This window comes from Lynx canadensis, chromosome A3 (assembly GCF_007474595.2).
Source record: "Lynx canadensis isolate LIC74 chromosome A3, mLynCan4.pri.v2, whole genome shotgun sequence".
NCBI lineage: Eukaryota > Metazoa > Chordata > Mammalia > Carnivora > Felidae > Lynx > Lynx canadensis.
In genome coordinates, this window is record NC_044305.1 from 21,037,148 (window position 1) to 21,064,853 (window position 27,706).

General features: G+C 53.3%; 1 protein-coding gene across 4 annotated transcripts; it reads right to left on the reverse strand.

The window, feature by feature from the left end:
* Nucleotides 1–935: 935 nt before the first annotated feature.
* Nucleotides 936–27,706, reverse strand: BPI (bactericidal permeability increasing protein). 4 transcript variants are annotated; one of them, XM_030309617.1, is made up of 15 exons: nt 27,508–27,706; nt 24,484–24,598; nt 23,083–23,211; nt 21,537–21,698; nt 20,268–20,331; nt 18,078–18,141; nt 16,341–16,432; nt 12,619–12,795; nt 11,679–11,738; nt 9,696–9,863; nt 8,629–8,696; nt 6,404–6,446; nt 3,966–4,029; nt 2,812–2,888; nt 936–1,231 (listed from the first exon to the last, which is right to left on the reverse strand). In XM_030309617.1, exons 1-15 carry the CDS (start codon nt 27,689–27,691, stop codon nt 1,193–1,195), a joined length of 1,506 nt encoding a protein of 501 aa, XP_030165477.1. In that variant the 5' UTR covers nt 27,692–27,706; the 3' UTR covers nt 936–1,192. The 4 variants fall into 4 exon arrangements, with proteins under 4 accessions (XP_030165477.1, XP_030165478.1, XP_030165480.1 ...); XM_030309618.1 differs by lacking the exon at nt 27,508–27,706 and adding an exon at nt 27,347–27,435; XM_030309620.1 differs by lacking the exon at nt 27,508–27,706 and adding an exon at nt 25,619–25,706.

Here is a 27,706-nt window from a genome sequence, read left to right on the forward strand (position 1 = left end):
TTAAAGTCTTCTGTCCGCTTCTCCTCACTACAAACGCTCCTCTCCATTTTTACGAAACAGTCTGGATGAAGTCTGACTCCTAATTTGTGCCCACCTCCTTCCACTCTTGCCCCTCCAAATGCTTTCAGGAGTCACAAGCAAATATTTTTAAAACTAAATCTGCTTATGTCATCCCATACCCCACCGCCTGCTTCAAACTCATCTTTCTGGTCACAGACCAGATGTCAACAGTGCAAGAGCCCTCCAGGACTGCTCGGTCAATGCTAGCAGGACCCGGCTAATGACCCGAGATGGCCACCGCTGGTATGCCACGAGGGGAAATGGCCCAGAGCCCCCAAGGAAACTCACCAAGGGCCCGAGGGTAGTCTGGGCTAGGGGTCTGGTGCCAGCCCTGAACGTCATGGGGGAGAGCTATTGCAGCTAAGGATGTGACTAACACCTCTAATGGCATCTGTGCCCTGGCCCCGTGTTCTGCTTTGGGGTCAACGGCTGAGCAGGAGAGCTTGGGAAAAGGGAGCCACATCAGAGCCAAAGGGTGGGGAAAGGAAACAGGCTGTGCGGGATAGCCGTTCAACAGCGACACCGTGTGGTGGTGACAGGAGCAACAGGCTCCGGAGGTTGTAGTCAAGAGGACAGGCTGCACAGGATAGCTGTTCAACAGCGGCACCGTGTGGCAGTGGCGGAAACAACAGCCCGGCAGGTGGATCCACTCCGCCTGACCTTACTTAGGAGGCAAGATGCCCTCCCTTTGGACTGAGTAAACTCTAAGTACTCGTGGGAAGTGTGGCATGAGGGGTGTCCCCAAAAAGGGAGAAGGAGACTTTCTACTGAGAAGGGCGTGTGGGGGCTGTGCTGTCAGCACCGCAGAGCATGCTGGGTACAGACGGTGAACAAAAGAAGGGACATGAAACAAGAAACAACACCATCACACAGAATTCCATAGAGAAAGCAGTGCTTTTTGGGGGGCGGGGAGGGGGGACTCAGACCTCGCAGGACGCTCATAATCCCTGAAATACACATCCCACGCTTTCTCGAGGAGCACAGTTCCTGTATGGAGGTCATTTCCGAATCTGAGTTCCGAGAAATTTGCAAGGGCCTCTGGTGCAAGGGCTGGGGAAAGGCAGCCTCTGCCCCACGGGCACGTCAGGAGCAGGTGCGGACAACCTCTCCCCTCCTGGCGCCCACGGCCACTTCAGCCGTAGCGAACATCTGCACCGAAGAGCAGGAAATTCTAGGGAGAGAGGAGAACGCTGCCATCAGCGGGACGTGCGCCCTGGTTGGTGAGCGCGGGGCTGCTGGGGTTTCTGAAGGAAACCTTGGGAACAGCCTGCCCGGACGGGAAGGAGAGCAGAGCGGGGCCTGTCTGCTGACAGAAAGGCAGGAGTGAGGGGGGGCGGGCACTCGGGATGTCGCCGCCGGGGTCTGCATGTCAGCGCCGTGATCCTATCAGCAGCCGCCCTGGCAGCTGTCCCCTCCCAGACACGGGTGGGGGACCGCGGGCTGCGGCGGAGGCCTTCATTTGTCATCCCTGCCTCATGGCAGCTCAAGGGAGCCTCCTTCCCATCAAGGCTGCAAAACCACTTTTCTTTGCTCCTTCCTGCCCTTCGCTCAGCATTTTCAGAAATGAAGAAATTACATGGTACCATGGAGTCGTTTTTTTTTTTTTTTAAGGATGAACTTGGTAAAACGTGGGGAACATGGGGGGGGGGGGATGTGCGGCCTCTGCTTTCTTGGCTACTGTTCTGTAGTCTCAGCCCCGTTGGTAGCCTGCCTGAAGAGCTGGGGACTGGGGGTGAGGGAGGGCGGGGAATCTGGGCGACGTGGCCAGGTCCCACGAAGGCCACGAGGTTAACAGGAAAGCCACTGAGCAAGTTAAGGAACGCTATAGTGGGGTGGCAGTGTCATTACCCAGTGGACATGCTGGGTTAAGGGGCCCCAGGGCGGAGACTCCAGGCACACCAGCGAATGCACAAGTTGGGAGCATGGAAGAATCTAGAAGTGCAGCTGGGTCACCGGGTGGCACAAAGGCGGCTGCTGGCTTGGGGCAAGTGGGCAGGGAAAGCCAAGAGTGGGGGAGGGCAGAGGCCTGGGCAGGAACTCTGGAGAACTCCTGCTGGTAGGGTGAGGGCAGGGGGTGGAGGAGGGGAAGAGGGAGGGGGAGGGAAGGTGAAGGGAAGAAGGGGAGGGAGGGGGAGGGAGGGAGGAAGGAAGGGGAAGGAAAGGGAAGAAGGAGCCAGGAAAGAAGCCGGCACTGACCCCGTGAGAGGCAGCTGGGAAATCGGGAGAGGGAGCCTTTGAGGAGAAGAAAGCATCCCTAAGTAGTCTCAGATGCTGTTGTGGGTCTGGCTGGGGGACAGACAAAAGGAGGTCTGCATGCTGGGACTAAGTCCCCTCTTGGTACCTCACTTTTTACCACCCCCCCCTCCTCTCCCCCAGGCCTAGAATGTTGCGAGGCCGCCGAGGGAGTCATGCGATACCCACTTGCCAAGTATTTAAATACATCCACTTATAAAAGAGGCCCTGTGGCCACCAAGTGAGCTCCATTTTTACCGAACACAGTGTGGGAACGCTTCCAAGCCAGTGGTTCAAAGCGGGGGCGGGGAGGGGGGACCTGGCTTTGAATTTGGACTCCATTGAATAGCCACGTGGCTTTTCTGAGCCTTCCTCTTCCCTGCGGGTGAACAGTCCCCCACCTCACGGGGTGTTGTAAGGGCAGAGGGTGCTTGCTGCAGGGCTGGCCTGCGGGAAGCTTTGTGGCAACAGGTTGCCGGTGTTGAGGGACATTTGGCAGAAAGAGCCCTTCGGACCTACCTGGTGAGACTGAAGCACCAGATTGAAGAGCTGGACGTTGCTGGGCATCGGGAGAGGGACGCCTTCTTGCAGCCGCTCTGCCGTGGAGGAGGAGGTCAGCAGGGGGGAGGGGAGGGGGCGGCCTCCCTGAACCAGCGTCCCCGGCTCTGGGTAGGGACTGGCACTACTTGTAGGCTGGACAAGTAGGCTGCCCCAGAGACGCTCTTCACCACGCGCAGGGACCCGGAGCCTTGCCTTCTCGCCCCGTCAGCCCCCAGCCCACATTCAGGATGCGTGCAGACCTCTTCCCCAAGACCCCCCTCCCGAGGCCGATGGCAATGCTGGTGTACAAGGTCAGGGGCGGCTGCTTGCTGGGTGGGGGGGGGGAGGAGGGGTAGACAGCCCGTGGCATGCGACTGGGGGTATCTACCCGTGTGCACACGAAGCCCCTGGATGTTTAGGATGAAACTAGAGACGGGTGGTAGCCCGGGACCCCTCCCCCCCATACCACCATATTCTGATGCGAGCCTCTGGAGACTTCTAAACTCAAACCTGGCCTCCCAGATCATTAGGAAGCTACATTTGCCAAGGTGGGAGATGTCGTAGCCTATATCATAACTTTTGTCTTAATTGACAATTTCTAACTATCCTAGTCCCGTGGTATGTGGTCCTCTAAGAGAGGTATGTGCTCTCTTGTCCCTGGCTCTGCAAAGGTTAGGCTTTTATCAGGGCGATGAGCGGAAGCCGTTAGCCGAGGTTAGCCCTTCTTCCCTGGCCCTTCTCCCAGAGGTGGGCGGGGGCTGAGGGCTCTGGCTTCAGAGCTGGGATCAGATCCCAGCTTCATCTCTCACCCTCCCCCGGGACCTGCAACCAGCCCCCTGTGACTTCTCGGATCTCCCATTTCTTCCCACAAAAATTGGAGAGATTACTAATCCGCATGTCATGGGGAGGTCTTAAAGACTGGGTGAAGTGGTGGGTGAGCACATGATAGGAGCTCAGCCCGTGGGGTCCCCTTTTTTTCCATCCCCTTTTCTGGGTCAGATGCCACGTGAGGTTCCTTTGAGTGACCGCCCTCCAGCCTCCATAACTGGGGCCAGGTGTTAGGCGGCTGTAGGACTTAACTCCCTCCACCTCCCCTAGGACTGAAAGTCAACCGTGTCTCCAAAGTGCCTTACCGTTAACCTTGGGAATCACAGCAATGGGTACAACATAGTTCATGACAGCCTGCAGCACTTCAACCTGCAAATCAGAAGGACGGAAGCCATGTCAGGGCGCCCGGGCATCAGCCTCCCTCCCCGACAGGGCAACCTCCGAGCTGGGACCCAGGTGATGCCGGGCAGATTCCGCAGCCCAATCAGGTCACCCAAGTGATCTCTTTTGCACCCAAAGGTTCCAGATGTGAAGCGTGTTCTAGATGGAAGGTACCAGGCCGAGGAAAGGAAGGTCATCAGAAAGTATTTAACCATGAAAACCGTTGTGTAAGAAAATGCATCACCTCAGACACTGCCGGCTACGGGGCAAACTGGTTCAACCCTTCTGAGGCTCTGTTTGGCAATGTTCATCAAAAGCCTTAAAAATGTGTGTGCCCGCCCGGGTGGCTCCGCTGGTTGAGCATCCGACGTCGGCTCAGGTCATGATCTCACAGTCCATGAGTTCGAGCCCCGCATCGGGCTCGAAATGTCTAAGAAATGGGGCAATTTCCTAGGGGGCCCGGGGGGGCTTTGATTCTAGGAAATACTATGCAACTGTTAAAAGTAGTACCGTAGAAATTTAATTGTCCACACAGAGATATTCATGTCATATTTTTGAGTGAGGAAAAGCAGGCTATGGAAACCACACAATTCTGTTGTGTTGTTGGCTATGCATAGCAAAAGGTCAGGTAGGATATACTCCGAATGATTAAGTGGTAAGAATAGAAATGGCTTTTATTCTCTTTGGTTTGCACACCTGTAGGTTCTGATTATTCTATAACGTACATGTTTTGCTTTTGCGATAGTAAAACAATATTCAAAGGTAATGTGGCACCTCAAGATGATTGCCCGGTGACATTTACAGCTTGTAAATATGTACATTTTTGTTTGGGGAGCAACTGAGTTTCCTTCTCCAGGCTGTAAATCCCTGGGCTCATGAAATGTGGTGCCCTTCTTCCCATGAATCTGAGAACTTTAAATTTTGATCTTATGCAGAAGCAGACGTTGGTTACCGACTGAGTCAAGCCACCGTATATCTGGAATATTCCCAATATTCTGGAAATATTGGGAAGAAGCAGGCCCACAAAACCCTGGCACCAGTAAGTCTGTGAAAATACAATGAGGACACTTTGGGTCCTTCTGTTCCTTGTAGTCCTTTTGGGTGGAAATGGCTGGCTGGATTTCCATCCAATGGGGAGGGATGTTGGGATGGTCTGACGTCAGGGCCACGTGGCTTCCAAGGTACCCACTTGGTGGGGCTCTTGGGGGGCATTTCAGGGATCCAAGAAAATGCTCTCCAGGGGTTCAACAGGACGCCCCCTGGGAGACTGGGCCGTGTGTAGGACAGAATCAGCATGCCGTGGCTTCTAATGGAAGTCACAAGGGCAACTGGAAGTCACAAGGGCGACGCTCATTCAAGATGACTGGTGAAGAGTGCTAAGCTGCTATTTACTTGGGCAACTCCGTGCCCTAGAGGGAGTGAGGGGGGTGGGCAGGGGTGAGTCTGCTTAATGATGGTCAGTGATTGCAGGTAGTGGAATCATCTAGCAGGCTGGCGAGATACCTACTGTCTCCCCTCCCACCTGCCCTTCTCCACCTCTACATGACTCCGCCCTTCACCCAGCTGCTCAAGCCGAAAAACTAGGACTCATTCTTCACCACCCCCTCCACCCGCATCAAAGTTCTCACCACGCGGCCTCGAACACCACTTCCAAAGCGTGGCTCCAATCCACCATTTTTCTCCTTCTTCACCCGCAAATCCATTCCCCCCACCCCAGCCAGGGGCATCTTTTATAAAGCTACAAACCAGAGCAGGCCGCCCCCTGTGTGGAACAGTTCACCGGCTTCTCACTGCCCTTTGAACACAATCTACTCCAGGCCAGAAGGCCCAGGATGAGCCAGCCCCACCTGCCTCTCAAGCCGCATCTCCTCCTATACCCCCACGCCCAACTTGCTCCGCTCCAGCCGCGCGGGCTTCCCTCCATTCCCCAAACATGTGGAACTTGTTCTCACCACAGGGCCTTGGCTCCCGCTGTTCCCTCTGCCTGTAGTAGCTCTTTACCTTGCTGGCTCTTTCAGCCCAGATATCACCTCCTCCGAGAGGCTTTCCCTGATCACATGGTTTAGCCTTCAGCCCTCGCCGCGACTTGCTACCCCACCCTCATTTTGTTCTTCGCGCAATTAGGAAGGATTATCCTGGGTTTGGGGGAAGGTTGGAAGTTCGGAGAGGGGAAGTGTGGAGCAGTGATTGGAGCTTAGGTCTGTGGGCCCACAAAGCTCCACCTGCCGTGACGTCACATGCACAAATTATATGCGAACGGACAGGTGGCCTCCACACCGGATGCCATGAGCCCTGGTGGCCCTGAGGACAGTTCTCTCCAAATCAGGGGGACAGAAGGAGCCACCAAGGGCCTCAGACTCACCGAGAAGGGGCCGATGTCTGAGTGCTTCAGTTCTAGGAGCAGCCTAGAGGGGAGAAGGGGAGGAAGAAACTGAGACCACCACTTGCCTGAGCTGTGTTAGAGCCCAGTTGCTGGGGAGAAGGGGCCCTCTCTGGTGGATGCCGTCCGGTTGTCCCACCCAGTATTCATTCCCCTTCCTCTGGTCACAGCCCCCTGATTGTTTCTTTAGGGTACTTAGGGTATCTTACGTTGTTAGCCCTGAGCTCTGGGGTAGTCTGGCGAAAGGGCAGAGTCCACCTTCCCTGCCATCGTGATTGTTGGAAGGAGGGACCTGTGGCCCATGCTGGTGCAACGAGAGTTGGCCCTAGGACTTCTGGAAATATTAGGGAGGAGGTGTTTTCTTTCTTCCGGGAAAGGAGAGCTCCCGGTGGCCATTTTTGTGGCCCCTTGGTGACAGCCTGCTGTGAAATGGAGCGCGCGTAGGGGAGAGCAGAACCAAGAAATGGAGAGAGTCAGAAACCTCAGGATATCATTCGAGCACTGGGATCCACCCTTGCCCAAAATCCTTAGACTTCTCAATTACCAATAAACTGTCCCCTCTTTACAGTCTTCATGACATTTTAACAGTGATCAAAGAGGGGGGGGACCACGTGGCTCCTTGTTGAACCTCCGTCCCTCACTATGTTGTGTGCTATCCTCCATGGGAAATCATAGAGCCCCCAGGAGGCAAGGGCCATCACACTCGCAGGTCACAGATAAGGAAACTGACGGAGCCACTAGGCGACTTACAAGGTCTCACAACTAACAATCAGCAAAGTGGGATTTCAATCCAATCTCTCTGATGCCTGAGCTCTTGTCTCGAATACCCTAGAAGGGGAGCTTGCAAACTCACCCTTGTTCGGCGAGAGGTGGGAGCCCCGGGACTCCTGCCCTGTGGACTCTCGCACCCCAGCCCCGCGTGTTTGAGAGTCTGTTCAGCCCTCACCCAGCTGTATCCTCTCCGGCTCCCCTACTTGGGAGGCCCACGGGCGTTCAAGGAAAATTAAATCCACATGTATCTGAGGCAGTAACACCTGTCAGAATGACGCCCGGAGAAATAAGCCGCGTGTAAACCTCAGGAGCCAGTCTCAAGGTTAAGAAGGACAGCTCTGTGCTGGAGAGAGGGCGGAAACGGGCAGGAATGTAGGTCAAGACTCAATCCGAGCAGCGCGAGCGTGATTAAGAGGCAGACAGCAGGTCTAGCGGTTGGGGCCATCACATCTGCTCTCTGAGGATCTCCCTCTCTGCTGTGTGTGTGTGTCCTTCTCGCTCTCTCCCCCCTTCTGTCTCTCTTTCTCTCTCTCTCTCGGTCTCTCTCTTATCATGCCTCTCCATCATCTGTCTGTCTGTCCCTCTCTGTCTCTCCCCCCCCTCCCTTTGTGTGTATCTCTCTCTGAGAGTCTCTCCATGTGTCTCCGTTTCTGACTTTCTCTGTCTCTCCCCTATTGCTGTCTTTCTCTTTTCCGCGTGTGCCTCTCTCTGTCTTGCTTACTGAACACTTAGATTTCTTGTGTTCTCAATACCTCGACGCGTTTGAATACCTGACTTCATTCTCACCTACAGCGCTGCTGGCCAGGAACAATTATTGGGCTTACTTATTTGTTTCTTCTAAATCACTGGGCCTCTTCTACAGGAAGGGCAACGGGACCTTGGTGAGTTCAGTGTTTGCAAGGTGAGCTGCGCTTTGAGGGCGGGCGGCCTCAACACCAGAGCCCGCGCTGAGCCACAGCCGCCTCTGTCAGGGTTCTTCCAACACGAGGCGGCTGACAAAGTCCCAAGGATGGGGTAGGAGGAAATCGCTGTGGGTTTTCCGAGCGCTAAGGCGGATCAGGGATGCGGGTGGCTGGGCGCTGCCGTGGCTCAGTGCGGGTTGAAGGCACCAGCTGGCATCGCCCAGCCACGCATCTGCCCAGGACGGAGGGGCCGTCCAGGGTGCAGGACTTTCAGTGCTAACGGCGGGGGGCTGTGGGCAAACCAAGATGACCGGTCACCTATGTGTACGACCTTGGGCGGGGCCCTTCCCCTCTGCACACCAGTTTCACTGTCTGTAAAACAGGGCCATGGGGCCCGCTGTGCACCATTTGAGGCTTAATTGCCACCGATGAACAAGAAAGCAACGACACCGTGCTCGGGGTGTTGTGGGGCCACTGCTGGCCCACGGGCCCGGAGAACGGATGGGCAGCCACTCCTGTCGTCCCCGCACTTACCTGTTCAAACTGAGCTGTCCCACAAGCCTGTCAGGCGTGGCTCCGACCGTCACAGAAATGTTCATGCTCTGCAAAGCAGTAAGCCGAAGAGTGAGGTCCCCGAGCCCACGCAGAACCCGAGGGGGAGGGGCTCTTCCTTTCGCTCCGTGCCTGTCAGCGAGTCCTGGGTTGTCAACCACTTACCACTTACCACTCTTGGATTCCATTCCAGAGTTCCCAGGCCGTTCTCACAGGCTAGGTGAGACAGACCTCGGGGCTGGAGTCCAGGCCAGCCCTAATGTCAAGATATTCATTCATCCATCCATCCATTCATTCATTCATTCATTCAACAAATATGGACGAAGCCAGAAAACCGAGCTCCCCGCCTCAGCTTTCCTGCCCACTGTCTGTAAGACCCGGACGACCCCCCCGGGAGCCCATTTGATTGGCAAAATGGGGAAATGGGGAAATGGACTTGAGAGACGGCAGACCTGCCTGAGGCCTGTGAGCACCCCCCGGTGGGGAGAAGGTCTGGCCTTCGCCTCCATGGTGACAGCGGGTGCCACCGAATGCTCATGGGGAGACAGAGAGAGGATGAACCCGCACACCAGCAATAGAACCCAAACTTGAACGAGCAAGGGCTTACACACGCAGATGAAGGCATCGACAGAGATGTGCGTCAACAAATAAAAGATGAATGGATGAACAAATATACACATGAATGTTTAATTGAACAAAGGTGTAAGTAAATGAATAAATGAATAACGGCACAGATTAATGCATGTATGCACCAGAACAGATCTAGCATTTCAAGTCAGCAATCTAATGAATACTTGAATGAATGAGCAAATACACAAACGCATAACTGAATGACCAAAGATACGAACGAATGAATCTGAAACGGTACACGTATTTCAAGGCAGCGACAGAATGAAGAGTTCAATGTATGAATGCCCGCAGAAGCCAGAAACAGTTAGTACCGTGGCTCTGGTCTCAGACCCTGGAGCATCTGAACCTGGGCAGGTGCACCCTGGTCCCCCAACTCCCAGGGCGCTGCCCTCGTCTGCCCACACCTGCGAACCGCTTACCAGGCGAAGCACGAACAGGGGGGCCAAGGAGGAGTTCGGGAGGACAGCAAAGGCCTGGGCATCCAGGGTAGGGGTGAGGACAAGGCCTTCGGGGTGCACGGTGAGGTGTGGCGGGGAGGAGGCCCAGAAGACGAGCTGCACCTTCATGTTGGGGAACATCTTGGCCACCTGCAGTCCCCAGTGGGGACAACAAACAAAATGACGATTTTATTAAACTGTTTCTAAATCCTATCTTGTGTTGGCCCTGCATAAACGCCTCCAACGTATTCTCATTGTTTTTAATAAAAAAAAGTTTGTTTATTTATTTGTTCATTTATTTATTTATTTTTGAGAGAGAGAGAGAGAGAGAGAGCGAGAGAGGCAGAGAGAGAGAGAGGGAGAGAGAATCCCAAACAGGCTCCACGCTCCGTGCACGGCCCGTCATGGGTCTCGATCCCACGACTCATGAGATCATGACCTGAGCCGAAATCAAGGGTTGGATGCACAGCCGACTGAGCCCCTCAGGTACCCCTTCCCATTGCTGTTGGAAAGATTGCACTCTCTGTACTTGGTGTCCACGACCTCACCCCATGGGCCCCACTCCCTGCTCTCCAGCTCCAGCCATATGGGACTCCTTTCTGTTCCTCAAATATATGACCCACTCTGTTCCTGTCCAAGTTCCCCTGCTAAATGCTCATTTCCCCCCCACCCCCGGTTCTTTCCCAGTTTGGCTCTTTCCCTTCCTTCAGGGGTCAGCTCAAATGTCACAGAGCAGTGGTGGCTTCCTAGGGGAACTGAGGAGGGCTTTGTGACACTGCCCCCGTCTCTCCTAGCTTCCAACACTCCCCCAGGCAATTCATGGTTAGGCCATAAAGCTTCAAGGAGAGTCCCCTGGTCCCCCTACCAGTCACACTTCCCCACACCAGTACCTCCTGTATAGAGATTTCTGGAAGGGCCACCACTGGAGAGGCTGTTATGGATGGAATGTTTGTGTCCCCCGAAACTCATGCATTGAAGCCCTAACCCCCTGTATGGCTGTAGCTGGAGATGAAGCCCTAAGGAAGAAATTGAGATTCAACAAGGTCATAAGGGTGGGGCCCTAATCCAACAGGATTAGTGTCCTCGTAAGAAGAGACATCAGAGCTTGCTTGCTCAGAGGAAAGGCCATGTGAGGACACAGCAAGGAGGCAGCCATCTATTAAAAAATTTTTTTAATGTTTATTTATTTTAGAGAGAGACAGAGCGCAAGCAGGGGAGGGGCAGAGGGAGAAGGAGACACAGAACCGGAAGCAGGCTCCAGGCTCTGAGCTGTCGGCACCGAGCCCGACGTGGGGCTCGAACTCACGAGCTGTGAGATCGTGACCTGAGCTGAAGTCGGACGCTCAACCGACTGAGCCACCCAGGTGCCCCAAGAAGGCAGCCATCTATTAGCCCGAAAGAGGCTCTCCCCCAAACCCAAATGTGTGGGTACCTTGATCTAGACTTCTTGGTCTCCAGAACCATGAGAAATTTATTTCTGTTGTGTCAGCCACCAGTCCGTGGCACTTTGTTATAGCAGCCTGAGCAGGCTGAGACAGAGGTCCTCGTCTAAAGTGACCTCATCAATCTGTTGGCTTCATTTATCTTGGCGTGCATTTTCTTATTTGTTTTGGGTACCTGAATAAGAATTTTCTCTCTTCACTGGACTGGAGCTCCAGGAGGGCAGGGAGATGGTCTGCTTTGCTAGACACCAAGAACAGGGCCCCGGGCACACGGTGAGCCCCCAATAAATATTTGTTGCATGGAAAAGCCCCCAGTGTCTACCCTCGCGCCTGGTCACCTGGGTGCTCGGAGCCTTTCTCTGCATTGAGGACAGACTACACAAGGCTATTTCCACTCCCAGGCTGGGTTGTCTCTAGATCTGGAGAGGGGGGCTCTCATCAGGCCATTCGGCAGAGCTTAGTACTCCCCGGTACCCCCAGGATGCCTCATGAGTGGACAAAAAGGGAACAGACTCTTTCTTACCTGGGGTATGAGGATTCCAAAAACATCGGTTGTCAGTCGGAATTTGGATTCCTTTGGTATCTATAGCAAGAAAAGAAGAGAAAAAGATAATCTTGTGGGATTATGTTATAGATTGGGGGGGGTCCGTAGGAGGGGTGAAAGACTGAATCCACAAATGCACAACGGCCAGTCTACACGTGACAATAGAATGGGGACCCCCAACTTCTGCAGCAATCAGCCTGGAACAGCCTGGACTGCCAGCTTCCCCCCCCCCCCTTTTTTCCCCCGAAAAACTCGGATAGGCTCTCCAAACCAATCACATGGGATGCCCAGCTTCTCTTAGCTCACCTCCAGCTTCCCCGTGCCAAAACTCTCTTAGGAGCACACTTGTAAAGGTATAAAGCCATCAAGTTCCCCCTCCTCTGCGTGTGTTTGAGTCTCTGCTAAATGCGGGTGTTGGTGGCTGACTCTCTCACCCGGAAGAGTTCTCATTCGGGAGGTCCTTGTTTATCTTCCCAGGGGACACATGGTTGGTGACCTGGTTGCACCTGGACTCTGGACAGGATGGTTATTTCCTCATTTTACAGATGAGTGAACTGAGGCCCAGAGCAGGACTCAGCTTTGAATATATCGATAGAGACACTGAGGTTGATGATAATGGTGGTTTGAGGCTAAGACTGGATCAGGGCAAGGGCGAGGGCAAGGGCGGTGTTGGCTGTAACTTTTATCCTCGTCCAGGACTTCCTACGTGCTAAGCCCGTGCTGAGTGCTTTGAGAGGTTGACCTACTGCTCTAAGGTCACCCAGCTAGAAAAGAGGGGGCTGACATTCCAGCTCAGGTCTGGCTGCCCCTAGAGGCTGGACTGTGATCTCCCCCGTGTAAACACAAGTTCAAGTCCAGACGGGCCTGCTGTGCTCCGAGCCCCGTGCTCTTCCCGCATCCACCCCCAGCCTGGCCTTACCACGTTGTCCGTGACGGTCAGGTTCAGGACCCCGGCCTGTTGGTACACGAATCCCGCTGTGTTGAAGAAGTAGTTGGAGATGCCCAGGTACACCATGCGGTCGTGGTCGCTGGGAAAGGCCAGTGGCGGAGGGGCAAAGGGAGGGGGACTGGGGTGGGCCCACCTGAAAAACTCCCCCTGGGGGCGGAGGCGACAGGGTGAGCCCGGGCTTCCTTCAGGAATTATAATTCAACGTCTTCATTCCAGGAGAAAATGGGCTGGGGGTACCAGTCACGCACTCACAGAGGAGGAAGCCATGGCAGAAACTAACAAGAATGTCCTACGCCTCCTCGGTGCTAGTTTCTAGGGGCTCTTCCTGCCAGTCCTGCGAGGGGGATGTGATTATGCCCATTTTGCAGGAAAGCATACTGAGGCCCCGGGAGCCGAAGAGGCTTGCCTGAGGCCGCTCGTGCGACACTCCCAACCTCCCGGCCACTCCGTCGGCCCAGCTTCAACCTTGCCAACAAGCACGGAAATTCTACCAGAAGAGCAGCGAGGTTCTGTTTGTTGGCTTTCATCTGTCAAATTAGCAAAACGTTAAAGGGAGAGGTAAACTGTTTTAAGTGTATGCATATTTCAAGCTCACACCATCCAGGTTTGGGGGAGAGTGTTCAGATGCTGTGGGGGAATATATGTTTATAAGTTTCTGAAGAGCAACTTGGCCACACGTTGCCAAAGCAGATCATTTATTTAGCTAAAAAAACCCAATGCTCAGTTATAAAAGAGTAAGTTGTAGATAGATACATATGGTAGAAAACCATTTATGTAAAATTTAAAGGCATATAAAATGTACTATTTAAGAATTATCGACACATAGGTAAGCAGTAAAAGTGTAAACACCACAGGTAAGAAGGATACACACGGGCGTCTTATCCGTGTGGGTTCCCCGCGGGGTACAGGTGCCCAAGGAAGCCTCAGTGTTTATTTTTCGAATGTTTCAAAGAAAAAATCAGAGGCAAATACAGCAAAATGGTAACATTTTTTTTCCTTTTTTCTTTCTCTCTCTCTCTTTTTTAATCTGTATTCATTTTTGAGAGAGACAGAGTGTGAACAGAGGACGTGCAGAGGGAGAGGGAGACACGGAATCCGAAGCAGGCTCCAGGCTCCGAGCTGTCAGCACAGAGGCCGACGTGGGGCCTGAACTCATGAACTGTGAGATCATGACCTGAGCCGAAGTCGGACGCTCAACCGACTGAGCCACCCAGGCGCCCCTTAATGGTAACATTTCTTAAAGCTCGGTGGTAGGTACGTCAGTGTGTAATCTTCTCTGTACATTTGAATCATTTCATCATAAAAAATTAACCACCCTTTCACCTATCTTACAGAATACCATGCAACTCTTTAAAATAATAAATAAGTGAGGGGCGCCTGGGTAGCTCAGTCAGTTAAGCATCCGACTCTTGATTTCGGCTCAGGTCATGATCTCACGGTTTGTGAGTTTGAGCCCCACATCAGGCTTTGCACTGACAGCGTTGAGCCTGCTTGGGATTCTTTCTCTCTCTCTCTCTCTCTCTCTCTGCCTCTCCCCTGCTCACATGCGTGCGCTCACTTTCTCTCTCTCTCTCTCTCTCTCTCTCTCAAAATAAATAAATAAGTGGACCCATGTGCCAACTCTAATGCAGATTTTTAAGCGAGAAGAGCAAGTGAAAAGATGATATGTATCCATTCATGCAAACAGATTACCAGCAAAACCGGATGGGCTTGCATTTATGTGAATGTTTAGAACCAGGGAGCCCGGAGATTCACATATAACACACCCTGAGCCTCACAGCCATGACCTCTGGGCAGGAGCCTGGGGGGGGGGGGTCAATAAACAGGTTATTCTCAACCTTTATTCCATTGTACCACTTAGATTGTTTTTTTAAAGTATACTATTTGGTCCAGCAATGCCACTTCTAGGAGATAGCCAAGGATGGGCAGAGACCCAGATACAAGGATGTTCACAGCAGTTCTGGTTAGTGTATACAGTGTGCTCTTGGTTTCGGGGGCAGATTCCCATGATTCATCACTTACATACAACACCCAGTGCTCATCCCAACCAGTGCCCTTCCCCTCAATGCCCATAGCCCGTTTTCCCCTCTCTCCCTGCCTCCCCCCATCAACCCTCATTTTATTGTCTGTATTTAAGAGTCTCTTATTTATGGTTTGCCTCCCTCCCTCTCTGTAACTCTTTTTTCCCCTTTTCCTCCCCCATGGTCTTCTGGTAAGTTTCTCAAGTTCCACATATGAGAGAAAACATATGGTATCTGTCTTTCTCTGACTGACTTATTTCACTCAGCATAATACCCTCCAGTTCCATCCACGTTGCTGCAAATGGCAGGATTTCATTCTTTCTCATTGCCAAGGAGTATTCCATTGTATATATAAACCACATCTTCTTTATCCATTCATCAGTTGGTGGACATTTGGGCTCTTTCCATAATTTGGTTATTGTTGAGAGCACTGCTATAAATATCGGGGTACATGTGCTCCTTCGGATCAGCACTACTGTATCCTTTGGAAGAATTCCTAGGAGTGCTATTGCTGGGTTGTAGGGTAGTTCTATTTATAATTTTTTGAGAAACCTCCACACTGTTTTCCAGAGTGGCTGCACCAGTTTGCATTCCCACCAACAGTGCAAGTCCCATTTCTCCACATCCTTGCCAACATCTGTTGTTTCCTGAGTTGTTAATTTTAGCCTCTGAGTTGTAATATTTGGGTAATCTCTCTCCCTCTCCTCCCTTCCTTCCTCTTTTCCTTCCTATTTATTTATTTCTCTGCTATGCTTCTCTGTCGTTTCTAACTTTTCTTTTTTGTATCAAATGTATTTTAGAACCAACAAGTAAACAGTAAACAAGCCAATCACCAATCGTGGAGGGACTGAATGAAGTACATCCAGAGGGAATTCAAGGGTGGGACCCACTCCAGCTGGGGTGGTCAGGGAAGGCTGCTCTGGGAGTGACATCTAAGCACACACTCACTTGGAGTAGAAGAAGCCAGTGGGTAGAGGGGGGCACGCGAGGGAAGGCAGTTCAGGCAGAGGCTAAGACAAAGGCTCTGAGGTGGGAACGAGCTTGGTGTGTTGACAAAGTGCAAGGCCCATGTGCCTGGTTGGAGGATGGTGAGTGGGGGGAAAGTGGCGTGAAATGACACTCCATCTATCCACCATCCATCCATCCATCCATCCATCCATCCATTTGTCTGTCCAAGCAGAATATTTACTGAGCAGCTAATAGATACCAAGCATGGTTCTGGGTGTGCACCTATAGTCAGGAACAAAGCAGCTATAGTCCCTCCTTTTTCATCATAGTGAGGGAGACAGACATGTGACTCTGTGTGTGTGTGTGTGTGTTTTGGGGGGTTGTTAATAATATGTGATGTTGAGAAAAATAAATCAGGATATGGTGGGGGGGGGGAGAAGGAGCTATTTCAGTGGGAGTGGCCTTTAGTGGGAGGGATATTTAAGTAAAGACTTAAAAAGAAGGGAGAGTTTATGTGAATATCTGGGTGAGAGCATTCTGGGCAGAGAGGGAGCAGGTGCAAAGGCCCTAGGGAGCGAGCAGGGATAGAGTGGTTCAGGAATAGCGGGAGGCCAGCCAGTGTGACCAGAGCAGGGAGAAGATGCCGAGATTAGGATGTTGGGGGGCCCCAGGAGGGCCTGTGGCAAAGGCATGAGGGTATAAGTTCCCCAGTGTAAGTCTCACCTTCAGCTGCCCATCCAGGCTGTCAGTCGTGGCTGTTGGAGGTGCCACCAGTGAGTAATCGATCCCAGCGACACGATCTATTCGAGTTGTCACTAGACGGGAAGAAGATGAGCCATGAGCTGCCTCCCCTGGCAGCATCTTTAGGGCCTGAGATGCAGTGTTGGCATCTGCCAGAGTTGAACGGCAAAGAACTGCAGTGCAGGTTCCATTCCCACCTCCTCCACGAAGCCCTCCCTGGGCTCCCTTTAAGGGAAAATGAACCCCCACCCTACACAAACAGACATTATCTCTTCCCCTGCTTCCATAGCCCCGAGATGTAGCTAAAACACAGGGTCAAGAAGCAGAGAGACCTGGGCTTGAACTGAACTCTATCTGACCTTGGACAAGTTGCTTTCATTACTCTAAGCCACTTTTTGTCACGTGTAGAACGGGGCAGTACTGGTGACCCCACAGATGCCCTGGACATGGGAGGGGCTCAAAAGCCAAAGGGACCATTACTAGCAGTGATACTATCCCAGGCTGAGCCCAGGTTGGTTCAGGTCTGAACAGTGTGTGTGGTTCCCAGCAGTCATGAATGAGAATTAAATAAATGCCGGTCCCTCCTGAAGCCCTTCCTTCCCACATCAGAGGGGAAGACACGGGGCTCGGAGATGTCACTCCTCCAAGATGGCACAGCTGGAGAGTGATGGAGCTGGGACTCAAACCAAAGTCATTTTCCTGCCTGCTGAGGCCAAACCGTGGACAGTGTCATTGCACTGAACATGCCCAGGTAGGGCCCATCCCTGGAGGGTCTGGGGCCGTGCCTGGGGAAGGAATGCATCTTGAATGGGCTCGCACCATGGGCTGCCATGACTGCTACACCGGGAGGGAGCCTGGCTAGCAGGTTGGGGTACAGGCTCTGGAGTAAGAAAACCCCAATTAGGATCCTGCTTCTGCTCTTCCTGGCTTTGTGACCTTGGGCAAGTCACAGGTCCTTTCTGAGCCTCAGTTTCCTCGCGGTAAAGTTGGGAGACTACACCGACCTCCGTGAGGCATTGGGAGGCTGAGAGGAGACAGTTCCTCTGGGTGCGAGGACATGGGAAGCACTCAGCCAGTGGGAGCCTACCCCCCAACCTGCAGCTCTTCAGTTACTGGGAGGTTTGGAGAATTGTCCCCATTTTATTTTATTTTATTTTTATTTTAAAAAAAAATATTTTTTCAACGTTTATTTATTTTTGGGACAGAGAGAGACAGAGCATGAACGGGGGAGGGCAGAGAGAGAGGGAGGCACAGAATCGGAAACAGGCTCCAGGCTCAGAGCCCGACGCGGGGCTCGAACTCACGGACCGCGAGATCGTGACCTGGCTGAAGTCGGACGCTTAACCGACTGCGCCACCCAGGCGCCCCATTGTCCCCATTTTAAAGATGTGAAACCCGGGGCCCAGAGAGGCGAAATGACCAGCGTCAGATCTCGGGGCAGCTATGAGGGCCCGACCACAGAGAGCTGGGACTGTTTGTTATTTGGCCCCCCCGGCACCGGTGGGGGAATGAATGGGCGTGGGCGGTTCTCGCACCTGCCACGAGGGCCTGGCCCATTTGGGGTCCGATGCGAGCTGCCGGTTGAAAATCGTCCGTTATACCCGTTTCCACCCAGACCCAAGCCTGTCTGGGAAACCTGGTGGCTCCATCACACTCTCCTTGTTCTCCTGTGCCCCTCCCCCTTCTCTCCCCGTCTCCTTGACCTCGCCCAGCGCTCACCTGGCAGCGTCTCTAAATACCGTTGCAGCTTGGAGGACACGGAACTGGTCACCACCTTGCAGATCTGGAGAGAACCAAAGAAGTGGCCAGTGAGGGCTTCCCGTGGCTGAAAGTGTCTTTCGGGAATGAGGAACCGGGCACGTTTTGCTTTCTTTGAATGTTTCTTCGAAGGAAGGGGGGAGGGTAGGAAGGAGGAAAGTGGCGGAGGGAGAAAATTGGTTGCCCTGAGTGTTTCTATCACACACGCAAGACTCTGCACGCGCCTAGAATATCGTCCTCCGAGGGGCCTGTACCTCTGCCGCGAGTGGTCTGGGGAAGGGGGTGGGGGGGAGGTGGCACATCTGGGAGCTGGGGCTGCCTGCCCCTGGGCTGCTGCCCTCCAGTGCCACTCCCCGATGAGGGCCACCAGATGGCTCCAAACCACAGCAAATCGCATCACAGCCTAGAGCCCAGCTTCCAGCGGCTGCTTGTGTCGTCCCCCACTCTCCGCCCCCCACACACTTTGCGTAGACCGGGGCTCTTCCTTCCCTCAGATGCCCACCCTTCACTCTGTATTCCCGGGAGTTAACTGCCCAGCTCACTCCTCGTCATTTCCAGCCCTTGCTACGATCATGGACACCCTGGTACCTCGTTTATCCATCCATCCATCCATCCATCCATCCGTCTGTCCATTCAAGCCAGTACTGTCTTCTAAAGAGTATCTTGCTATGATCAAGAGCTCCCACCTCGGAGGGGGGGATAGCCTGGGTTTGAACCCCAGTCCCATCACTTCCCCCTCTGAGCCTCAGTTTACCCATCGGTAAAATGGAGAAAACCATGACACCCCCTAGCATAAGGATTTTGTGCGGATTAAATGCTGGGATCCTTGTAGAGAGCTCGAGATATAGGGCCAATTTCACTGCAAGCACTCTGTGTATGCAGGCATCCTCCCCCTCCCCCTCCCCTTCCCACTCCTCCTCCCCTTCCCTCTCCCCCTCCTCCTCACCGTTGTTGTCTAACAACAGGTGCATCATTACTCTTTAACTTGGCTGCTCCTGAGGGCCACTCTGAAGGTGTCACCAAGAAATACTCTGTTTTAATAGTTCCAATGTGAAATGCTGCCATTGCCCTTGTACTATGACTTAATTACAAGGACAGTTGAACCACAGGTTAGTCATGGGTTAGTAAGCGCACCGCCTGCATTGCCTGAGCAGCTGGGTGCAAGGAGGTACTAAGGTCCCCATTTTACAGATGGTCGAACCGAGGATCTGAAATTTGCTCGAAGTTGCAAAGCGACTTAGACCCGGGGGCCGGATTCTGCCGCTAAAACCCATTTTATAATCTGCTGTGGTACGCATTTTGACAACCGCGCACTGCTTTTGTTTTGTTCTGTTTTACAACTTTGACAGAATGCCGCCAGACCAATGATCTGATCTGACTGATGTCTCCCTGTCCCCACTGTCAGTGCCTTTGACCGAGAACCCAGTGGCTGCCCTCTAGAAGACTGTACAGCTTCCTTGGGCTCCCTGAGGTCCCCTGCCCCATCTTTTGGCTCCTCCAGTCATTCTCACGGCAGCCACAGAAACTCTTCCAAAGCACAGATCTGGCCGGGTCACCCCCTTGCCTAAAATCTTCAGTGGCTCCCCGCTTTCCTCGGCTCACTTGGCCTGGGAGACAGGCGCAGGGCATTCCTGGCAGCTAATGGTTTATTCATGGAAAACCAGCCCGATGAATGGCCCCTTTTCTCAGCCGAAGAAGCTGGCCTGGGTGGATTTAGGGCGAGGGAGGGTTGGGGAACACTAGCCAGTGGCCCTTTTCTGTTCCAGCCCCAGGGGATACTTTGCTGGCACGCTAGCCTAGCAGCTTCATCAATCGTGTGGTTTCCGGGTGGGGAGCACCAAGAGGGGGGATTGGGGAATGGCAGGGATGGGGGAGGAGGCCAGAGAGCTGGGAGAAGGAAGTTTGCCTGCGGGAGGAAGGCAGGGGGAAGAGCAGAGGAGGTCCAGGCAGGGCGTGGGGCGAGTGCATGCTCTGTGGGTGTGTGCTGTGACCCTCGTTTTAGTCTCTTGCCGGACTCCTCACGACTGGTTTTTAGAGCCGAGCCGGAGGTCTCAAAGAGCTATGAGGACGGCTTCCAGTCCTCTGGTCTGAGAGCAGAAGGATCCAGCGTCGCCTGCACTGAGGGCCCCGCTCACTCTGAGCCCATCTTACCTCGCTGGTCATCCTGTTTCGGAGCGAAGATTCCATTTTTTCGTGGAAGAGGTTGATCAGCCACCTGGAGATTGATATGTGGGGACAGGCATGAGGCTTCCGAGGTGTCCCTGGGCTGCGTTGGAGGCTGCCTCATCTGGGACACCTTCCTCCCTCCTTCAAGTAACCTAGGCACCCTCGTGTCCGGGCTTTCACTGGGCCCACCCCCATTAGATACTTGGCCCTCGGGGTGCAGTGACTTGTTCATGAGTTTGTTTCCTCAGCTGGTGCACGGCTGGGGCCCCACCCCGTCTCAGCCTCTTTCGTCGCTGCTGCTCTCCCCCTTGACACTCCAGCCGCACAGCTCTGCAGTGTCCTCCTGTGTTCTATGCTGCCTCCCACCACAGGGCCTTTGCACATGCTGTTCCTGCTACTGAAAACACCCCCTGTCCCCCACATCTGCCTAATTAACTCCTACTTATTCTTTTCATTTCAATTCAAATGTCATTTCATCAAGGAAGAAGCAGCCAGACTGGGTCAGATCCTTCCGTTCTATGTGCTTATAGCGCTTTGTACCCCTTTTTCTTAATTCTTACATTCTTTTGTGATCCTTTGTGAATCATTCACTAACGCAATGATTTGATTAATGTCTATCTCCTCCAGTGGGTCGGAAGCTTCAAGAGAACAGGGGCTGAGTGGCTCGGAGTCTGGGGCCGGATAGCCGTGGGCTGAATCCCTCTTCAACACCCACGAGGTATGAAAACTCAGGCTCTTTTCTATCCCCTCTCTGCCTTGGTTTTCCCTTCTGAAAACGGGGGCCATAACGGACTAACTTCACCGTGCGGCTCGACTGAGACAACTCACAAGCTGAAAAGCACGCTTGGCTCACGGCAATGCTAGCTGACGTCCCGCTGATGTTCGCTATTGCTAAATCTTTATCGGCCACTGCTGTTTCCTGGTGCACAGCAGATTCTCAGTGGACATTTGCTGAATGGGTGAATCAACGCCTACAGATCTGTGGTGAGGGTTGTGCGGTTCAACGCACGTCAAGGGGTTAGCCAGAGCCCGGGGCATAGTCAGGGCTCAGGAAAGTCTGTTGAATGAATGTCGGGTGACCAAGTGACTCCTGGAGGCGGGGGCGGTCTCTGTGCTGTCTGCGGACCCTGCCCCTCCCCTACAACGGAGGCCTCTGAACAAGGCCCGGCAAGAGGTGCACTTGGGATGTTCTCTGAATGCAGGGCAGTGTTTCTTAAGGTCTCTCCTCCCGCCCACGGCCCTAGGAGACCATACCCCAGGCTGCTGCCTGAGATGTGCACACGGACACTGTTGATGTGGTTGTTGCATCTGGAACAGGAGACGGTGCAGTGGCCGGAGGCGGGGTCAAAGCCCAGCTTCAGAACGGCTGAGATGGAGACGCCCTCCACGCTCAGGTCAAAGTTGCCGCTGGTTTTGCTGAAGGGAAACACAGATCAAAGAGTCAGAGCAAGCGGTTTCTTCCCCAGTGCCATTCAAACTTCAAGCCTGGGCCGGAAGGTAGGTTTTGCTGCTTGAGATGGAATTCAGAGAGGGGAGGCCGCCTGCCCGAGGTCACACAGCACGGAGGGATGCGTGGATCCGTGTCTGCCTGGCAGAATGCTGCTCTCTCCCCTTGCCTCTGCCCTTGCTGAGTGGCTTTGGGTGTGTTTCTCAACTGCTCTGATTTCCAGTTTCCTCGCCCAGACCCTTGACCGGCCGTTGATCACCGGCTTTGCCCCTGAGAATCGGGATGTTTGGAGACTTTCACTAATTAATGTCCTCATTCATGAAATGGGGTCAATAGCTCCTCCTTCAGGGATGGAAGGAGTTTGGGGTAAGACGGTGGACGTGAGTGTGTTTTGCCAACTCTCCTTTAACATAATGAAGTACGGTTACCTTTTGTGCCATCAGCGAGTGAAACGATAGACGCAAAAGAGCCCACGCGAAGAACTAAGCGATGTTTACTGTGGGGAAGGGACAGGAAGGCAGACTCACGTCCCTCTCCCCAAAGTGTCTTCTCCTCCGTGATCCCCCTGGAATCGCCACAAAGTCGCTGAAGTGATTGGTCGTTCTGAGCCGCCACCCCTAGAGGGCAGGCTCACCGTGGTGAGAACCCAGTATTTCGATTCAGAGTTGTGGTTTGGATCATTTGCCCCAATTTTCCATTCCTTTGCCTATCTTGGGGGGGAGGTGCATGCATTTCCAGGCTCTTGCCTTTGGGCTTGGCCACGTGACTTACTTTGGCCAATGGCGTAAGTGAGTAAAAGTGAGTAGAAGTGACCACGGGCTAATTCTAGACCTTAGAATGTTTCTGGTTGCCCTTTTCGCATGTCTGCCACCACCGAGGACATGCTTTGAGTAGCCCACAGGTCTAAGGAGGAGGACGAAGAGATACGTGTGGAGAAGGGCTGCCTCAGCTGAGCCCATCCCAGATCAGCGGAACCCCAGCTAACACACAGATACATAGTGATAATATATGACTATCGTTTTCAGCAGCTGAGTTGGGGTGTTTTGTTACACAGCCATAGCTAACTGATAAAGGGGTAAATTATAGGTCCCGCTTAGCCTTCCATCCTACGCGTCACGTACCAAACTCAATCTTGTCAATGTCTTGCGTTGTGACACGGACAAATGCTCAGCTATTAACCAGGGGCTATGTTGAATTTTCACACAGGAAAAATCCCCCCCAGGAGCCCTGTGGGCACAAGTGGTGATGGGTTAGGCAAAAATTGAGTGTTCCTGAGGTCCTGGCCCTTACCCCTTCCAAGTATCACCTAAAGCTCACCCACACACTCAGTCAACACCAAGGTTGGAAACGCACATGAAGTTCTTTCGTGCCTTCCATTTTCCACTCATCTTGACATTGGCGTTTGTGATGGAGAGATCGAGGCCCTCACTGGGAGCTAGTTTTATCTGGGAACTGGGAAGCTGGAATCCACGGATAGCCATGCTGTGAAGAAGAAATGCTCAGTTAGCCTCCTGGGGGCCCACACAAGAACTCAGTTAATGGTTAGTGCAGACTCATCCCACCCCCAGCCCTTCACCACATCCACTGCAGAAGAACCCGGAAACTATGGGAGCCACCTTGGAAACTCTGTGGGCATTGGGCAGAGTGGCTAGGCTTTAACGTCAGACAAATCTGCATTTGAATCCCGTTCCTCAGTGTACTGTTGTGTGACCCTGAGTATGTCACTTGATCATCCTGAGGCTCAGTTTTCTGGGCACGATAACCCCCATCTTGCGGGAAGTGTGACCATCAACGAGGATAACAGATGTAATCTCGCCTGACTGCAAGTTCTATGAAAGGGTGGAATGTGTTTCTCTTGGTTCACTGTTGTAGCCAAGCCTGTTGTGTCAGACACATAGTAGGTGCTCAAAAATATCTGTTGAGTGAATAGGTGTATAAAATTCTGTAGTGGACATTTATGGGTTTTCTGCCCGGCACCCACACTCCCTTCTTGTGGTAACAGAACTTCCTTTTTCCTTTGGGGCTCCACACAGCTACTCCATGTCACTGCAAAGGAAGTTGACTTTCCATGTTCACGGGGTGGAGCTTTTGACTTGGGCATGAGCTAGTTAGTGTAGGGTATCCCCTGGCCACGGTGATTGGTTCAGGGACGTGTACGTAACCTAAGGTGGGACGATCAGAGTGAGAATCTTAGTGTTTTTGCTTGAGATTCAAGGGAAAAGTGCTCTCCTTCCCCAGGATTCGGAGTGCTGAGGAGATGCCGGTCGCCATCTTGCATCTCTGAGGGGACACCCCACCTGAGAATTGGACCTCCTCAAGAGAAGCGATGCTGAGAAGTGGCAAGGAGAAAACAGGGGCCAATGTCATTTGGGGCTACCTCAAGCTGAACCTGAGGCCAGACTACTCTAGAGACTTCTCAGACACGTGAGCCAATAAATTCTGGTTTGAGCCATTTTAGATTAAGCTTTCTGCTCTTGAACCCCCTCCTCCAAATCCTGCTTGCTATACGGGCCTGGCACAGAGTTTTGGGGTTCGTGACACATTCCCCCTGCCTTGGGAGTCATGGTGAGCACCTTCTGTGGCCTCCTCTACACTCAGCTTGGGGGACTATATCCCCTTGGGGTGGGGTCAACGCTAGACTGGGAGTCTTAACCTCTCTGAGTTTAGGAGTTTGTGGCTCTGTGATTCTAGGTCTTGGTGGCCCCGGGACACTACAAGTTCTGTGCGCGGAGGGTTGAGTTCGACAGGCCTCACCTGTGGAAGCTATAATGCCCTTTCCCAAGATGCTTGATCTTGAAGCTTCCTGAGAAGGTGGGGATGGTGATCTTCTCCAGCTCCTTCTGCAGCACGGCCACTCCTTGCTGGCAGGCTGAGGGGCGAGAAAAGGGGTGACAGTCAGAGGCACAGCCTGTCCCTGTCCATATCAGGGGTCGGCTAGGGTTTTCTGTAAAGGTCAGATAGTAAATATTTTTGGGTTTGTGGCTCACGCGGTGTCTGTCACAACCACTCAGCTCTGTTGCGATTGCACGAAAGCAGCCACAGACAATAAGTAAGCGAATGGGTGTGGCTGTGTTCCAATAAAACTTTAAAACTTCATTTACGGACACTGAGATTTGAATTCCAGATAACTTCCACATATTATTCTTTGACTTTTTTTCAATCACTTAAAAATGTAAAATGTAAAAGCCATTGTTTGTTCACGGGCCATGTAAAAACATGTGGCCAGCCAAATTTGGCCCGAGGACTGTCGTTTGCCAATCCCTGGTCTAAAATATCACCCCAAGGGGCACCGGGGTGGCTCAGTCAGGTCATGATCTCATGGTTCATGGGTTCGAGTCCGGGGTGGGGCTCTGTGCTCACAGCCTGGAGCCTTGCTTTGGATTCGGTCTCCCTCTCTCTCTGCCTCTCCCCTGCTTACGCACTGTCATTCGCTCTCTCTCAAAAATAATAAACGTTAAAAAACATTTTTTTTTTATTTTTTTTTCAACGTTTATTTATTTTTGGGACAGAGAGAGACAGAGCATGAACGGGGGAGGGGCAGAGAGAGAGGGAGACACAGAATCGGAAACAGGTTCCAGGCTCTGAGCCATCAGCCCAGAGCCCGACGCGGGGCTCGAACTCACGGACCGCGAGATCGTGACCTGGCTGAAGTCGGATGCTTAACCGACTGCGCCACCCAGGCGCCCCAAAAAACATTTTTAATAAAATAACATATCACCCCAAACACCCAGTCATGCATTCTATGAGTATTCACGGAACACCTACTCTGCACCTCGCTCTGTGCTGTGCCCTCGCAAACACTCCATCTCTCTAACCTTTGGCCTCTCTCCACAGGACCTTTGCTTGTGCCATTTCTGCTGCCTAGGAAACCCTTCCCTCCCACCTTCACCTGGCTAACTTCTGGTCCGCTCGATCCTCACTTCCTCCGGGAACCTTCTCTGACCCAGGAGACGAAAGCAATCCTCCTTGTTATCATTCTCGTGATGCCACGGGCATCTCCCGAGGAGCCCCATGACTGTTTGCAATTGTACATCTATGCATGTGACGCTGTGGTTACCACCTCTCCCAGCTGCTAGACAGGAACCCTTCAAGGCTTGCAGCGGCCACATCCGTTTTGTTGATGAATGTGGCCCCTCCATTTACCGTAGTGATCGGCACTTACTATTAGAAGGCACTTAATATTGGGTGAATAAATGAACGAACGCCCAAAGTCAGGAATCCTGCCATCAGTTAGGTGGCTAACGGCGTCCAAGGACCCGTCGAAAGGCAGACATGTTACTTGAGAAGGAGGAAGTGGTAAGAAGAGGGATCCCAGGCTTTGTGTTTTCCAACAGCCAGTGGAAATGACGTCTCCCCCACATTTACTCTTATTCTGTGCCAGGCACTGTTCTGAGCTCTGTACACGTATTAAGCTATTGAATCTGAAAACCCCCGGGAGGAGGTCCTGTTACCACCCCCAAGTCACAGGTGGGGAGGAGGAAATTTGGGAAAGTGGCCACACAGCTGACAAGTGATGGGTCAGGATTTGAATCCTGGCCCTTCCGGTCCCAGAGCCCGTGCACTGGGCCAGGTCTTAAAGGATCTCAGATGCCATGCTAAAGGATCAGGACATCTTCTGAAGGCAGGGACACGAGCAGATTTGCCGTATTCCAGGACACCCACTCTGGTTGCCACATGGGGAAACTGAGTCTGCTGTGACAGAACACGAAGACTTCTGGGTTTAAAGGCTGAGCCCAGGCCTCTGCTCCCAGGAAGCCTTCAGGGCCACCCCGTACTCTTGTCTCCGAGCTCACGTGGAGCCTTCTGCCTGCACCTGGGATTCAGAGACGTCCTGCCTGGGCTGGGGAAGGAATTCGGGGGTGGGGTGCCAGGCCCCCCTGAGTTATGTCCCCATTCCCTCAGCCGCACGCCAGCCCAGGAGGGTCTGCCTTTTCCTTGGTCTGACCTCTGCGCGCCTGGGTCTCCCGCACTGTTCCACAGTTCATCTCTCTGCCACTGGGGGGCAGCGTCGAGCAGCCCCGCGCGGGGAAGGTGGGGGGCAAAAGCCAAGACTGGAGGCGAGATCTAGGCGCGCACTTCCCTAGTGCCTCCTCCAAGCTTCGGTTTGCTCATCTGTGGATGTTGCTGGTGACGGGTATGTCCTACCCAGGGTTGAAATAAAGATGAAACGACCGGCACAGAGTGGAGCGGCAGGGGCTGTTTTATGCCACTCTTTCCTCTGTCTGGACCCGGATGAGTGGCCTGGGGGGACCCTCTCTGGTACATCCAGATGGGTAATGTGCGCAGTGTGGATGCCAAGCCCCTGCCCTGGGGGGAGACCGTGAAGAAGGGCCCTCCTCCCCCGTCCCCGTCACTTAGCCTCCTCACAAGGCCTGGGCTCTGCCCACGCTGAAGACGGAGCCAGGAATCTCAAGGCAAAACTCAATCTCAAGACTGAGAATCAGCTTTGGGGGGGAAGAGAAGGGCCTAGAAGCCTGAGCTGGCAGTTGGGTAGAGAGAGGGAGGAGACCATGAGGACCCTCAGGGGCCTGAGCACTGGACGTGGAGTCCTCCAGATCGGCACTCCAATCTCAACCCTGCCTGCCACCTTGCAGCTCTGTGACCTTGGGCCACTCACCTTGCCTCCATTTCTTCATATACATGACAGGGGTGGGTTAGAGGGCCTCCTTTGAGGAGCTGTGAGCAGGCCATGCACTGGAGTTAAAGGACTGCGCACAGGAGGTGCTCGATAAGTGCTCCTTAGGGGCAGGAGAGGAGGGAAGGAAGGCGTCTGATTACCGTAGTCCAGGCCTTTCTGGGTGATCCTGGCCACAACGCCGGGGTTCGTGGTCGCGATCACAGCGGTGCCCAGGGTGGCCAGCACCACCAGGGTCGCTCGTGTCAGTGCCTTGTCAGGTTCCCTGGCCATGTTCTGTCCTCCAGAGCCGCCAAAGCCTCGAGGCCTTGGAAGGGAGCCAGGCATCTATAAAGGATCTGG